The sequence below is a fragment of the Thermobia domestica genome, chromosome 2 (assembly GCF_964235325.1).
Source record: "Thermobia domestica chromosome 2, izTheDome1.hap1.1, whole genome shotgun sequence".
NCBI lineage: Eukaryota > Metazoa > Arthropoda > Insecta > Zygentoma > Lepismatidae > Thermobia > Thermobia domestica.
The window spans coordinates 386,938,483-386,955,946 of record NC_137455.1 but is presented as its reverse complement, the minus strand read 5'-3'; the positions used below and the strand labels follow the sequence as shown (position 1 = coordinate 386,955,946).

Here is a 17,464-nt window from a genome sequence, read left to right as displayed (position 1 = left end):
GACAAGAGTTGATGCTGTTTTGTCCCGAAGAAGTGTTTGTTTCTTTTGCAAGAGTTATGTCTCGTCTCTATCTCATCCGAAAATTTTGTATTTTCTCATTCCTTGGACGATCCTAATAAAAAGTTTATTCATGAATCATGGCCTCTTTCGAATTAGGGTTCTGGTAGACCTTGGACTCTCCGCTGGTCTAGTGGCTAGCGAGTACGCTCTTGGTACATATAATCCCAGGTTCGTTTTCCGGTGAGAGAGCCTTGAAATTTTAATGCATTACGGATTCATTTTTTACACTATATTCCCACATCTCATATAGCGTCGCTGTTGAGAAAGGACGCTAAACTTGAACAAGCAAAGAAACTAGACCTTAAGTAGCAAATGATCAATAGCATCATTCAGCACACTTGGAAACCAGTTGTAATTACGGGAAGTTGTAGAGGAGTGATACAGTTTTACACGTCTAATACCTAAGTCGTCATCAATGAGAAAAGGTCTAAAAATACCAATCCATCAGTTTATTGCCCCTGAAGCATTCCAACAGTTTGTTCGTCCACTTCGAGAAAAAGCAAAAATGCAATCCCTGAGAAATCACGAGTACTTCAGTTGGGACAAACAAAGATATAAAAGGTCTATTTGTCTCTTCTTCCACTTGAACTTTTCCTTCGTCAGGAACTTGTCTCTATAAAAACTATTGAAACTCACATGTCCATGTTGATTACCCTTTGCCACGGAAGACCCCAGTCACCAATAAACTTATTTTTCCTCTCTCTTCTCGTTCTCTGGAATTTAAAACTTGGTGAATAGATCGCGCAGGATGGAGGGATGTGCCTTTCTGAATACGAGTTGCTACAGCATACAATTGGGTTTCATTTCGCATTGAAAACAACAGAGAACTCTCAAACTACGGAGATTCAAATGGAAAGCGCAAGTTGTAGGTCTATTACTTTCAGTTGCGATAGGGGGCTACGAGCGCAAATTGAACTTAATTTTTTTGTAACCTTCTCCATATAATTCGCATGCAACCACTGTCGGACGGCTATGGGACATGAGATTAGCAACCTTCCTTCATACGAATTTAATTAACAAAGTCGCAAAAATGGCATTAACTGTAATACTAGGTATAATTTAACCTTTACAGGATTTGATTTCAATAGTATGAACAAATTTTAAATTATGGGAAAATATAACAAATTGTTTAAATTAAGATCAAGCTTCATTGATATCAAGGATATAATTATATAAAAGGATCTGACCATTAAATTCAATTAAGTACCTCCAGTTGCTTGAAAAATGAAGTATACAAAATATTTGAAATAAAATATAACCAGAAGGGCCAACTGTTTACAACTTGTTTGTGATTCCATAGTTACAACATGACATTTCATTAATCTGATCTTGCGTAAATATAGACACAGACCACGCAAGGCAATAAAAGATACCAAACATTTACTTATTTCAACAATTGTTGTACAAATTATCCAAGCGAGTGTCATATGCTATAAATTTTTAATGCAAGTAGGTACGATAATCACACTACCGAGCACATGGTTCAAATGACAACAATAATTCTGAAGAAATGATCCGATTTGTTGCTCCAATATATGTGGCATTTTCAATCCCCTAACTCTTGTAAGATACTACTGAATTCTCCTACGAGATAATATTCGAATAATCTAGATGAACATATGCAACCTACATCCAAATAAATTTACAAGTTGATACATTGGCCATTCCATTACTACTGTCTCATCTGAGGATATATATGAACCCCTGTTATGCGTTTAACATCTTGGGATACCGAATCCATGTAAAATTTCTTTCTCGCTCTGTTACAGTTTTTTCTTCTTGAGGAATCGATATTGAAACAGGAATTGCTACTAGATTTATAGTGTTTCATGTTTTAGTCAGGAAGAGCCGAAATGGAATCCGAAACCCATGTAAAACGAAATAACAAAATGTTGAGAAAATCCACAGCCGCGATGTGGTTCACCACAAATCAAGGCTTGAGTTTGAACTAAGGACCTCTTGAACAGAGGTGAGTTCTCTACTACTGAGCCACCGTGACCCCACTGTGGAACAAAAATCAGGTAACTACAGGTATAAGTGTACGTCAATACAAAGAGATCAGTTGAGGATCCAGCAAATGGAAGCTTCTTCATTTACACCAAATAATATTAATGATTATGATAATTAGATCAAAGATTTATCGATAAATGATATTTGTTTACCTAGTTTCAATTACCAGTCGATAACCACTATGAGTGCAACTTTCCTCTACTACTAAAACTAAATCTTGAATATATATGAAAGACTGCAATGCTCATCAACTAATGCAATACTTTGTAACAAGATAGTTTGTGATAGAGAATTGGACTTTCCGAGTCAGCTCTATCTGATGCAGTTGCAATATCAAACAGCATTCCTGCAGGGAAACATGGAAGATGTTATGGCTCTCTACTTTCCACTTCTCTCCCTCTCTTGAGAAGAAGATATCATAGTTCTCACTAGTCAGAGAGAAAGAAATGTAGCAACAACCACCCAGTTTTACTTGTTCAAAACGCAATACAGCTCCAAGTGGACTCCTTATCAACGTAGAAAGAGAAGAGCTTTAAGCTATTTACACCCTTTCCTTTCCTTTCCTTTCCTTTCCTTTCCTTTCCTTTCCTTTCCTTTCCTTTCCTTTCCTTTCCTTTCCTTTCCTTTCCTTTCCTTTCCTTTCCTTTCCTTTCCTTTCTTTTCTTTTCTTTTCTTTTCTTTTCTTTTCTTTTCCTTTCCTTTCAATACACCACAGGCTTTACAACCTATGAAGGCTGACAAGGGAAGAGAGGGAGATTACATATCGAAGTGGAAGATGTTTTATACACCAATCAAAAGTACTAATGATGCCTGTTACGAAACTGTAATACATTTTTTTCGATTTTTTGCATATACTGTGCCAATTATATGAATATACAGCATGTCCAAAACGTACGTTGCCACCACCGGAAATCGCAAACGGTAAAGCAGATGCCAAAAAAGGAAAACACGTGTTTCATTTTAAAAGTACAACGTATCAAAGCAAGAAATTTTGTTCCAGGACCACCCGCAGGGTTCCAGGCGGGGTCCAAGTCAAAATTCAAATAGCAAGAGGGATATCGTAGGGTCTACCAGATCCAGACCCCTCAAGATTTCCTAACTCAACATACATCAGGGGCGGATCTAGGACAGACTTCTGGGGGGGCGGTGGGTTGTAATACTGCTACTTAGAGCTACTTTTAAGAGCTCCAAGCTCTGAGATGGAGCTCAGAGATGGAGTTATGGATGGATATGAAAGTTTCCTCTTTTGTTGGGGCGATCGCCCCTCTGGATGCGCCACTGACATACATTTGTACACTTTCTCAATAAAACAACTATACTTGTTTAACTAGAAAATGATTAATGTAGCATGGAGATTCTTATAGTTCATCTGTACTCCTTCTCTTAAAAAAATCTAGTTTTATCATTTATTTTTCTGAAAATATAGGTGGAAATATTTTACAATTACTTATAATCTTTCCGGGGGCAGAATAATATCCGTTTAATACTACGTAGTGGCTTGCAGTATTGCCCCAAAGCATGGACGCGCACCTGACCCTAACCAAATGCAGCTTGGTGGTAGTATTTCTGTCACTTATAAACTTCCCGCACGCTACTAGTTGTATAGAAAGCAAATTATAAAGAATTTGAGTTTTTGTCTTTTGCGATCTTATATAACACCGAGGTTATGAAGGCCTGAGCATACTCTTAACGTGGACTCTGAACAACGACGATGCTTGAGCATAGTAAATTTGGCAGGTGCACTAAACCTCATAGTATATGCAGTTCCCCACTGCATTATTTCGCCTTCAAGAGACTAAATTGAAAAGAGAGGACGGAGGAACACTTAGAGAGAACAAATGATAAACTTCCATGATCATATACGAAAAGAGAACTTAGATTCTAATTCACACATTCTCTGGAGTTAATTTAGATTAGTGACACAGAGTCAGTTACTTTTTACTTTACTTGGATTGTCCTATTGTAACGATCAATACAGAAAGGTCTTTGTTTTTACTTGGTATCGAACTCGAGTCACACATTAAGGAAACGGCTGCACAGAAGTATAGACTGAAAAAGAGTAGATATTGTTTCCAGTAAATAGTTTGTAATACTTTCTCAACAAGTGTCTCTTAGAACAGTTTACCTTACAAAAACATTTCGGACATCAAATCGATAGGTTGATTTACATGCATGAATCAGCTGGTTTTTGTTAGCCAAATGGTTAGGGATTTTTTCCCGAAGTCTGATGTTTAATTTCCAGTAAGTTGAGTTGAGTTTGAGTTTAACGCCCCGTTCAGCAGCGAGGCCAATATGAGACGTGAACCTACTGATTAACGTGGACTCCGAACCACTTGAGCTCCCACTGCTGTTTAATTTCCAGTAAAAGTATATAATGTTTCATATTGACTACTGCACTGTAAGGCAGTTGTGGAACTACTTGAATTAAAGTATAGCAAACTCCAGTCTAGAAAGTCAGAAATTACACGACGTACTGACCAACTTATCCGCATGCTAGCCTTACCATTTTATGAGTTATAAGGGCAGAGATTATGTTGAGTAATATTTATGGAAATTAGATATTCATTTAATATTCATTGAAACGAGATTCTACCATTAGGCTCATCCGGCATATTTATGTCTGTCTCTTCTACGACAAATCTCGTAAAATTTATCCGATTTTAATGAAACTTTGTATATGATTTTCCTTCAGTCTTATGAAATGACTATATTATTTTCTGTTGCAATTCATTAAGAACAAGGGGACAAACGGCAGTTATATCTTCAAATCCAGTATAAACGACGTAAAACTATTCTATTTTAACAAAATGGTTTATATTTTCTTTAAGTTATCGTGATCATCCGATTAGTTGAGTTGATATTGGTTAAAGATAAATGAGCAGAATGTAATAAGTTTCCTTACTCATATATTAGGTTGGTGAGAATGAAATATCCACATTGTCGTCTGGAGGGCTAGGTAACGCATCTAGCATCACAAACTACGTGTCCAGCGAACAGACTGAGGTAATCAGGAGGCAGTGCGCTGTTGAACAGGATAGTTTCAAAGTACACCATGGGGAACATACAATGGGGAGATTTTGCTTTTTATGAATTCAAATTGGAACATTCTACCTAGGTATAAGCAAGCTGCGAAAACTATTAACAGTGGATTTGGGCCAAGAACGGAGAATAAATGTACCATTTGCTGTTGGTTTGTCAAATTTCGTTTCTTCAAGCATTCCAAGTTGAGCCCCGTGGGCATCAACCAACATCTTGTTTAGATAGTTTCTTCAGGGATATGATCGAATCAGATCCTTTGAAAAGTGTGGGTGACATTGTAGTCATGTTAGACATATACCATACCACTGTCGTTCGATTGCTCCGTACAACAAGTAAAGTGAAAACATTGGACTCGTTGGTGCTTATAAGTTGACACCGGCCAATGAGTTTAGCCGTTTGGAGAAGTAGTGCAGTTCTGTGAGTGTAAGGAATAACCGGGAAAGTTAACTGCATCGAATTGTCACATTTGATTTTTTTTAAAATAATAGATCTGCTACGGTAATCATAAGCGTCACGGCATAGTTGCTGGATCTTGATCAAAATCCAGGTCGGTTTTCAAAACACCCATCGCAGTATATTGTACAGCGGTGGACACTTCTAAATGGTACACCTTAGCCGTAAATCTCCATATGGCTGTACCATTTAGAAGTGTCCACCGCTGTACAAATATACGGAGTCTTTATGTTTACTGCCGAAATAAGTACGAAGCATACATTATCCATATGCTACATATGTACTGGCTTTTTCTTACTTAGATGTTACATCATACCGCTGCAGGATGTCCCACATCTAACAGTCTTCCGTTTATTACACACGTATACGTATGTTACATACGTCAGGTATATGTTACGTACGTCCATCTGTATGCGAGATCATGACTGGCTATATACAGTTTTTTCCCTTCGTACGGAAAGTGTGTTTATTCGGAACACTTGTACGGAAAGTGTATGTATAAAATATACTTTTTTCAGTTATACGTTTGCTGTATGTTAAGTTGAAAAACTATAGGATTTACACATGTAACTTACGCTTTTACGTACGCCACATAGTTTTTTATTCTCAGTGTAGAAGATGTCGATGCTGATATGGTGATATGTGGTGCAGTTAATTTAGCATCTTTGTCCGTTGAGAGGAAGCCATCACTGCAGATCATTAGAGTGTTGAACTCCATGAAATATACTGCAACTTTATACCACAAGCCTCCAGAAATGTTCAAAGTACATAATGTTCTTATGCTGCATCATAATCCACGCGGAATGATTTGAGAGATATGTTCCAAGAAAACGTAAAAAATCAGCCATTTTTATTAACTGTGAAATTGAAGACCTCGATGCAAGAAGGGGACATCTCCAATTTTACATTTGTTTCAGGATTGCAGATGGACATTCTTAAAAATTAACTTAGTTTACTCTGGCCTCGAAACTTTTTTGTAAAGACATATGTTATTATAGGGTAAAACCTTTCTTTACCAAAAGTTTGATGGCGAAAGGACAATAAATTTATTTTTAACAAAGTTTTGTCAAATGTAAAATTGAAGTCTTGAACCAAGGTCTTCAATTGTTTAAGGGCAAGGAGACGAAAATTTCAAATAACAATAAAATTTTAGCTCTCTCTATAATATACAGCATCAGTAGTTTAAATGAAATCTTTGAGTTTTACGTCCCACGATTATACCGATTAGGCTAAAGAAGGCGGTGATGATGAGTAATGAATGAAATGGTGGAATGAAGAAAGTGGGAGGAAATGGGAGAGCCCCGAGAAAACCCACGCACACGGTGTTTGTACACCACAAAGTTCACTTGGCGGGGGCTGGGATCGAACCCGGAACCCCAAGCACCAGAGGTGAACGCTCTACCACTGAGCCACCGCGGCCCATCAGTAGTTTAATATTCATTTAGTATATGTTAGAAAAGTTGTAATCTTCTAAGAACATGATGGTCTCATCAAGAATTCTGATATTCTCTAAAATCATCTCTCTGTTTTGATAACCGTAACATAATAGGAGTTAATTAAATTGTATGGTCTGTTCCCACCCATTGATGAATTGCGCTACATGCTTAAAAGAAATCAATGAAATGTATTTTAGTCCAATGAATTAACTATAAAATAGATTTTGGTGTTAGTTGGACAGCAGGTATTTCTTATGAAGTTTTAAAAATGTATGAACGAACCTGAGTTACTGAATAGAGAGAAAAAAAAACACTGATTGAAAACGCAGAAGACTCGCGTGAAATAATAATGGACGTCGTCTGGCCACAACAGAAACGAAAGAAATGCGGAAAAAGGCGACATATTTATTGAGTAGACTAAAGCAGATCCTTCCGCAGACCAAAAGAGGAACAGTGCCAAAGAAAAGACAAGATTTTATATCATCTTCTCATCGCCTCCATTTTATTACCTTTCTCTGCTTTCGCGTCGTCTTCTAAAAATAGCCATTTTCCTCTCTGTTCCATTGTCCATTGGAGTGGAAGCATGATAGGAATTTCTGTTGGGAACGCAGGGCTGATCTTTATGGTTTGTTCTAAGAACAGGGCTTAACATTAACTCCCGCCGGGAAATAACGGATCAACCTACAACAAATGATTAATTTTATTGGATCTATGCAGCGAATGGCAGGATAAAGAACTTTCTCAAATTATGATCTTTCCGGATCTACAAAAAGAAAATCCTTAGTTACGTGTTCAGTTCGTTTCTTCTTTAATCGATGAATGAAAGACTACGTTGTAAACAGAATAAAAATTAAACTGAATTCAAACCATGAAAATGTGTCTTATTTTCTTCTTCTTCCTCTTTCTTATTCATTGTTTCGGGTGTCGTGTAAGAGAACGGTTATCGTGCACGCTTTTATCTATTTACTCATTATTCGATTCCCGTTGGCGATGCTGAGTTTCAGACCTAATATTTAACATAAAAGCAAATTCGAATATTGCGGCCATTCATTCTAATTGAAATTCTCCCACAGTCTTATGAGGCACAGATCGGAACAATACCTTCAGGATGTACAGAGTGTTTCAAAACAACACCAACAACGTTTGGGAGGTGATTCCTTACACCAAGATAAGAAAAAAAAAAAAAGGTATAGACCAGCCTGGGTGCACAAATGTTTCCTTTCGGAGTTATAGGCTGCAGAAAACAAAAAAATGAACATAGCTCCGAAACTATTGGACCTACCGTTTTCGATTCAAGACTTCACTTAGGAACTGATGTATACCCTACCCAAAAATTCATGTTTTAGAATCTTAAGGTACTCACGCAACATTTTTATAGAGGAAGTTTGGCTACGGGCATGTAATTTGAAGTACTCACAAACTTACCGCTATAAAAGATTCTGAAACATGGATTTTTGGATAGGGCACATACTACCTGTAGTTCCTAAGTGAAGTCTTGACCCGACTATGGAGGTCCCATAATTTTGGACCTTTAAAGTTTATTTTTTTTTGTTTTCAGCAGTCTATAACTCCGAAAGGAAGCATTTGTACACGCAGGTTACTTTATACTTTTTGGCTTATTTTGGTGTCAGGGATTACCTCCCAAACGTTGTCGGTATTATTTTGAAACACCCTGTAGATCCTGGCCGAGTTCCTTCCAAACAGTCCCCTTAGTTCTGTTTAAATGTTTCAAGTGTATCCGCATAATTACTAATAAATAAAAAATAGCTCTTTTGTGGCTAAACGACTAGCGTACGCACCTTTGGAATGGCAGACCCGGGTTTAATTCTCTGCGGGAGCTCATGTAGTTTGGATCCCACGTTAAGCTATAGCTCCAAGTCTCATATAGCCTCGGGGCTGAAAGGGACACTAAACTGAAAATTAAATCAAATCAACTAATAAGTAAAACATGATTTGAAATTAAAAACAGAAATTATAAATATTCGCTAAATTAGCATCAGATTAGGGTCATACATATATATGAACACATAGACTTCACAAATGGGAACGGCTGTGACGCCAAGGAGGGAACTGTTCAAGAAGAGAATTGAACTTGCAGAAACCGTGATAATCTTGTCTTTTTCTTCAGCGTTCTAATTTCTTTAAAATTGTTTATTTTATAAGTGGTTGGCCAAGAACGTACTGGTCGATGTAATCCTTGTGTAGGCGCTGGTTTCTTAATAATTCTTCGACGTTGCTTGAGACTTCAATATATTTGTATTTCATAACACACAAAATTATATGAATTCAAAAAATACAAACAAAGTTGCTAGATGAACATTGTTATATGTAGATTAATGCGATATTAACACAATACACGTAGCTACCGTTGCTTTTTTGGTGTCACGTTTTTACACACACACACTCACCTCTGCTGGGAAGAAAAAGTATTAGTTTTTATGTTGCTGCCTCTTCATTTACTTACTGGCGTTAGTTTTTATTGAGAAGAACGCTAGTTCTGAACATACCGCCCGCCTTGAAGGAATTCCTTCAACAAATCTATGAATGATTAATTTGGTTCATGAACTTAATATACACAACAATAGATAACACAAGTTATGAATGAATGATATAAACATAAACAGAATAATGCACACACAACACAACACACTATGAATCACCTAATGCACACACAATGAATAACACCAACACATTAACTCTCCTTAGGAAGCGGGCACAATTGACGAATAGATCTTGTTGTTGTACCTCTGGTAGTTTTCACTGTCGCCACTCGTACTATTCCGTCCTTCCCAGGAAACAATTGCACAATACGTCCAGTTTTCCATTTTAGAGGTGGAATGTTATCTTCTTTGATGAGCACCAAATCACCTTCCAGAAGATTGGGGAATTTTCTTCTCCACTTGGATCGTTCTAGAAGACTTGATAGATACTCCTTTGACCATCTGGACCAAAATTGCTGATGAAGTTGTTGTATGTATTGCCATCTCGAAAGTCTGTTGACAGGAATATTTTTCAAGTTAGGTTCTGACATGGTAGTGAGTGCGTCGCCTATTAGGAAATGACCAGGTGTTAAAGGATGTAGGTCGTTTGGATCATTTGATAATGGTGTTAAGGGTCTAGAGTTTAAGCAAGCCTCAATCAGTGTCAAAATAGTGTTCATCTCTTCGTAGGTGAGTGAAGCATTTCCACGGCTCTCTTTAAATGATATTTGAGAGATTTAATTGATGATTCCCATAAGCCTCCAAAGTTTGGTGATCTTGCTGGAATAAAAACCCACGTGATGTTATCAGCTGCTAGAAAGTTATGTAATTTTTCTTTATGGTGTTCTGATTCAAATAAAGTCTTCAATTCTTGTAGTTCCCTTTTTGCACCAACGAAGTTACTTGCATTGTCAGAATACAGTTTAGCGCATTTTCCTCGACGAGCCATGAATCGCTTTAATGCTCCAATAAACGCCTCTGTAGTTAGATCACTAACAAGTTCAATGTGAACCGCCTTAGTCGCAAAACACACGAAAAGTGCTATATATGCCTTATGGAGTTTGGCTCCCCGTCGGTTACTCGATTTAAGGTAAATGGGCCCACAGTAGTCAACGCCGCTGTGAAGAAATGGTCTTGTTGGTTGAACTCTGTCAGCTGGTAGATCTCCCATCATCTTTTTACCATATTTAGGATTGTTTCTGAAACATGTGACACACTGATGCACAACTTGACGAACCAAGTTTCGTCCACGTATTGGCCAATATGATTGTCGCAAGGATGATAACAATAATTGAGGTCCGGCATGCAATAGCTTCTTATGTTCTTCTTGAGCGATTAACTTTGTCAAGTTGCAGTTAGCTGGAAGTACAATAGGATGTTTCTGTCCTTCAGTAAGATCTGCTGCATTTAATCTTCCTCCGACTCTGATGATTTGCCTCTCATCCAAGTATGGGTTCAAATTTCTCAGTTGACCTTGGTTGTCGACTTCCTTTCCTGATCTCAATGCATTTAATTCCTTGTGAAATGCTTGTTGTTGTGATAGTTTAATAAGACATTCGAGTGCTTCATGTAATTCACTTACTGTAAGATGTCCATGCTGTCTGTCACAATTAGATCTTCTCATGTTGTGCGCAAATCGTAGGCAATAAGCCGTTACACGTTGCAATCTTCTTAATGAAGAATATTTGTCTAAGAGTTGACACGGTGTTGTAGAAACCATTACTGCTGTATTTCTTCGTTGCTCGGGAACATCGCTTAGGTCACAAACATCTTCCCTCGTCTGTGAGTCTAATTTCTCAGATAGCCAGGAAGGCCCATGCCACCATAATTCATTATCAAGAATTTCTGACGGTGTTAATCCTCTCGATATATGATCTGCTGGATTCTCCTCTGTTCTGATGTGTCTCCATTCATAGTTACAAGTCAACTGTTGAATTTCCGCTACACGATTTGCAACATACGTCTTCCATTGAGAACAAGGTCCTCTTATCCATGCTAATACAATGGTGGAATCTGACCATAAAACAACCTTATCGATCTTGCAATGTAATGCTTGTATTACTTTCTGAGTTAGCTGTGCAAGTAACAAAGCTGCACAAAGTTCTAGGCGAGGAATAGTTGTCTTCTTCAAAGGTGCTACTCGAGATTTTGAACATAGTAAGTTTGCTGTGAATTTTCCATTTTTTGTGCTAGATGTTACATATATACAAGCTCCATATCCATTCTGAGATCCGTCGCAAAATCCATGAATTTCTACCTGCGATTGTGTTTCTTGAATAACCTTCCGCTGAACATGTAGTGATTCCAACTCTTGAAGTTGCTGCTCAAAAGTTTCCCACTCTGAATGCAATGGGGCTGGAACCTTTTCATCCCAATTCAATTTTAATTCCCACAAACGTTGCAGAAATATTTTTGCCTTAAGAATAACTGGTCCTATTAATCCTAAGGGATCAAATATGCTCGCTACTGTAGCAAGAATAGTCCTCTTCGTGATTTGTTGAGGGTTGTTTCTTGGTTTGACAGAGAAAGAAAATGTGTCTTTAATGGGATTCCACAACAATCCTAAACTTCTTGTGATGCAATCATCATTTGGTTGAATGGTGAAATTTGATTCTTGAAGTTCACTGGGTATTTTTGAAAGGAGTGAAGTGTCGTTGCTACACCATTTTCTCAAACAAAACCCACCTCTTTGCAGAAGAGTTGTGAGTTGACCTTGTAATTCATGTAGTTCTTTCTTCGTGTTTGTCCCTGTTTGAAGATCATCAATATAGAAATCTCTCATTACAACTTCTGCTGCCTTAGGGAAATTATTCTTCTCTTCTATGGCTAGTTGCTGAAGACATCTAGTGGCTAGAAAAGGAGCTGCTGCAGTACCATATGTTACAGTTTTGAGTCGATATATCTTTATAGCTTCTTGAGGGTTTTCTCTCCACAGTATTTTCTGGTAGTTTGCATCTGAATCATGTACCCTAATGTTGCGATACATCTTCTCTATGTCAGCTGTCATGACGTATTGATGTTGCCTGAATCTTGCTGTTATGGAAAATAGTTCTTCTTGGATTGTAGGCCCGACTCTCATCGTCTCATTTAATGAAACTCCAGAAGTTGTTTTGCACGATGCATCAAATACAACCCTGAGTTTGGTAGTAGTACTGTTCTCCTTCATTACGCAATGATGGGGAAGATAGTAGTCTGGCATCATTGTATCGCTCTCTGCTCTAGTTATTTCTTCCATATGGCCCAAATCTTCGTACTCTTTCATGAACACTATATATGCCCTTTTTTTCTCAGGATCCTTCATAAGCCTTTTTTCCATTGAATAAAGTCTTCTCGTTGCAATCTCCTTGGATTTACCAAGATTCCCCACATTTTCTTTAAAGGGAAGTCTGACGATGAATCTCCCAGTCTCGTCTCTCCGGTGTGTTTCTTTGAAGTGTCTTTCACATTCTGCCTGCTCTTGACTTAATGGATGTTTTGTTGAACATTCTTCTATCGTCCAGAATTTTTGTAATTGCTCGTGTATTTTTTCTGTTGTGGAGAGGTGACACACATTTGTCGAAATGTGTGGTTGATTGTCTATTTTTTCAGCTACAATCCAGCCAAACAATGTTTTGTGCAAGGTTGGATACCCTGCCTTGAGTTTTATTTGCCCTTCACAAAGTAGATCAAAGAATACTTCCGCCCCCAACAACATGTCAATACGCTGTGGTATGTTAAAGTTAGGATCTGCTAATTCAATGTTGAAAGGTATTTCCCACGATGACGTGTCTACACGAACCATAGGCAAGTCTTGTGATATTTGCGGCAATATGATGAAGTCTAATGTGGCTGAATAATTGTTATGTCTTGACTTAATTGTAGCCTGAACGCTATGACATGACCTTGTATTAGCATTACCTATACCATTTATGTGTACAACGCTATTACTCTTTGTTAGTCCCAATAATTGAACCATTCTATTTGTTAGGAAGTTGGACTGAGAAGCACAATCGAGAAGTGTTTGACACATTTGAAAATTACCCTGTTTATCTTTAACATATACTAGAGCTGTGGATAGCATAACGCTTGGTGGTCTCCTAAGATTCTGCGGTACACTGTTTGTAGAACGAATATTCTTATCTTCACATTCCTGCCCGAGTGATGTGGTCGCAGCGAGCGTGTTTTGACCTTGACCTATTTCCCTTTCATCTTGTGGTTCATTCGCTCTAGTGGGCGATGGACAACGCGAGTAGTGCAGTAATGTGTTATGCTTTTTATTGCATATTTTACAATTACTTGATAAGCACTCATTTGCCTTATGCGCTCGTTTGAGACAATTTATACACAAAGAAAGACGTTTAACTTCTTTAATTCTATCTCCTATAGATTTTCTCAACAATGACTGGCATTGAAATAATTTGTGTGAGCCTTTACAGCTGGGACATGCATCGTTGTTGGAACACGTTACGTGTGCTGTCGTTGAGTAAGAACTCTTTTTACCTGCCTTATTTGTTTGTTGATATTTGTTATTTGGAACTGAGGGTGTCTCTTTAGGTCTACGCTTATTATCAACTGCGTCTAAAACTTGGCAACGCTGTTGTAAAAATTGTGTCAGCTGTGACATGCTCGATAATTCATTCGTTGATTGTGTTTTCTCCCACTCCTTATGTGTTGTATTGTCTAGTTTGGTCGCAATCAAATAAATAAGTAATGCATCCCAGCTTTCTGTTGGTTGACCTAATGATTTTAAAGCCCTCAAATGTTTTACCGTGCTGTCTAAAAGAGATTTAAGCGAAACAGCCGACTCACGTTCCACCATTGGCATTTCAAATAAAGCTTTGACGTGTTTGTTAACAATATACTTTTTGTTTTCAAAACGTTCTTTGAGTAAAGTCCATGCTACGTCATAGTTTTCAGAAGAAATTTCCAAGGCTTGTATTACTTCAAGAGCCTCACCACGTAGAGAAGAACGTAAATAATGAAACCTTTGCACTGGCTGCAATGTGCTATTGTTATGTATTAATGCCTGAAACGTGTCATAGAACGACAACCACTCATCGTAGCTTCCAGAAAAGGTCGGAAGGTTTATCACCGGCAACCTAACTGATGGATTAGAATTGCTTGCTTCATTGTTTTCATTTTTCTTTGCACTGGAGCAGTGTTGATTTATGAACACTTCCGTCTTAGCTGCTAAATCAAAATAAGTATTCTCGAATTGATCTCTTTCTTGCGTTTCCTGATCAATTTCTGATGAACCCTGTAACATTTCTATTTCGGATTGTATTGCATCAAATTCATCATAGCACTGTTTTATTTTCTCGTAACGTAACACTAACTGCGTAATATTCTGATCTTCTGTAAAGCTATCTACAAAAGGTTTAAAACGAGTGAGTTTGGCCTTAATTTGACCTCTCTTGAAAACTAATTCTTTCATTCTGTCCGTCATGCTTCACTCAAATTAAATACACTTTTAACACTTACGTTCTAAATGAGGCTTTGCTTTTACAGGCTTATTTTGTATAAGTGATACAAAGATAATATTACATTGAAATATGCACTCACTACCTACCTTGTTAACTGCACTGTAGAATCCTGATCCGGCCCGGAGGACCATTTGGTCGATGTAATCCTTGTGTAGGCGCTGGTTTCTTAATAATTCTTCGACGTTGCTTGAGACTTCAATATATTTGTATTTCATAACACACAAAATTATATGAATTCAAAAAATACAAACAAAGTTGCTAGATGAACATTGTTATATGTAGATTAATGCGATATTAACACAATACACGTAGCTACCGTTGCTTTCTTGGTGTCACGTTTTTACACACACACACTCACCTCTGCTGGGAAGAAAAAGTATTAGTTTTTATGTTGCTGCCTCTTCATTTACTTACTGGCGTTAGTTTTTATTGAGAAGAACGCTAGTTCTGAACACGTACTTCATTTGGTATTTTTAGAGGTAGAATAAGTGATTATCATTTATTAAGCAGCATGTGAAAGGTTTTGCACTGTCCATAACCAGGAAAGGCTAGAGCAAGCAGTGGCCGTCCTAAATTATTTTTTGACCCCTCTAAAATAAAACGTTGGAGAGAATTTTAAATATGACAAAACCAGGTACGTAAGTTCACGCATGGCACGTGAGAGAAATTTGTCAAATGCATAATCTTCGTGTAGATCATTCCACAGTGAATCGTATTATAAGTAAATGCAGCACAATGCCCTGGACCCATCACACTAACGTGAGCAGCTAGAACCTTTTCCCAAAAGGGTTTATCATTGTGGTCGGTTTCTTGAACAAGGGTAAACTACGTCTCCAAAAGGTGGAGAGAAACGTCAAATTCAGTGCTGCGAACTGCTTGACTCATGTATTGACTGAAATGTACCAGTATGAAATCCCAGCATTGTGCAAACCAAGGCATACAGACATACGGTGAAAACATCCCTGGAATTCTATCACCGTACGGAACAGGAAACTGGAATTTGGGCAATTCCTTTCTCTAAAATCCCTATCAAGCAAGGATGTTATAAAATAGAGGATCGGACAACAAACTCGTGAAGCCATACGTCATAGCTTCGCCACACCTACTCTGCCCACTCCGCGCCACTAAAATCGCAATGTTTCGAGTCAACAATCATGGCGGAAATGAGAGTAGCCAATCAGACGTCCCGGCTCAGACGATGCTCGATTGTTTTTCGGCCTCATTGAGTTCATGTGATGAAGATACGTATGGGTAAATCCTCTACTTTATAACATCCTTGCTATCAAGAGTCCGAATGCTAGCCCAATGAACCACTATACTCTCCGACTCCTCAAGCGGCGCCTGTTTCATTGTAGAGTCCGCATTGTCATTGGTCTGTGAAAAGCCTGTAAAGAGGAGTGGGATGCAAATCACACAGTCCAGCTGCAACGCAATTTCCTGTAATGGAAGCTCAGATGCCCAGCAATAGTCAGTATAGTTCGCCTGCAGATTGAACACAACCGGTAACGAAAAAACGCGTTTTCTAGGTAAATGGCACATTCAAATTCAGCTCAATACACACCTGAATATGGCTGTTAACTACCAGATCATGTCATCTAACGGCGATACACACGTAATCGTTAGGAATATACTATTTACGAGGGTAAATCAACTGAAAGCCATAAAAGTAGAAATAAAAATCCGCATATGGCGCCAGTGAGCTGTAAGTTGGCATGCCTGTTTACGATAGTATGCCGGATGTCTCCTAGGTGGCAGCAGCCGGCAGATGCACAAACACCGGCGCAACAACAGTTCCAAAATGGCAGCCCCACTAGCCACATGCACCAGCGAGGAGCAGCGTTCTGTGATTCGGTTTTTGCGAAGTGAAGGTGTGAAACCGATTGACATTTTTAGTCATGGATCGGCACATCATATTGTGAATGAAGTTCTCCAGTTCCATAAGGTGTCTGCAAGATGGGTGCCCCGACAACTGACGCCTGAACTGAAACAGCGAAGTGTTGATGCGTGCGAAGACCTTTTGTGGCGTGCTGAACGTGACGGTAATGCCTTCCTGTCACGAATCGTCACTGGTGACGAAACATGGGTGCATTACCATTAGCCTGAAACAAAGCGAGCGAGCAAGGAGTGGCGGCAGGAAGTTCCACTCCGATGAAGAGGTACGCAACGCGGTGCACGAGTGGTTGCGCCGTCGCCCAAAAGACTTTTTTTCTGCAGGTATTCAGGCTCTTCCGAAGCTCTGGCGGACTTGCATTGAACGAGGAGGGGACTATGTTGAAAAGTGATTTACTTCTGTACCCTGTGTGACCAATAAATAATATTTAAAAAAATAATTATGGTTTTCATTTGACTCCCCCTCGTATAAATAAACAGTTTTGTAGTGTTCTTTGATATCTTTATCACTGCTCCCTCTACCTCATTTCTGCACCTCTAAGGAATCGGTCTGGCGACGGACCTGCACAGCAGTAGTTCTCTGGTTTGCGGATCACTCTCTTAGAGTAATGTGAATACCAAATAGATCAGAAGG

The 17,464-nt window shown here is 38.5% G+C and overlaps 2 protein-coding genes across 14 annotated transcripts in view; one reads left to right on the top strand and one right to left on the bottom strand.

The window, feature by feature from the left end:
* pHCl-1 (pH-sensitive chloride channel 1) overlaps positions 1-17,464 on the top strand; it is an 839,505-nt gene that overhangs the window by 135,511 nt on the left and 686,530 nt on the right. The window lies entirely within an intron of this gene.
* LOC145679640 (uncharacterized) lies at positions 10,155-14,903 on the bottom strand. The gene has a single exon (XM_081750214.1). It carries the CDS (start codon positions 14,901-14,903, stop codon positions 10,155-10,157), a length of 4,749 nt encoding a protein of 1,582 aa, XP_081606340.1.

What these genes read in the sequence shown, in the direction of transcription:
- LOC145679640 (XM_081750214.1), bottom strand. Translation starts at nt 14,903, where the DNA reads ATGACGGACAGAATGAAAGAATTAGTTTTCAAGAGAGGTCAAATTAAG.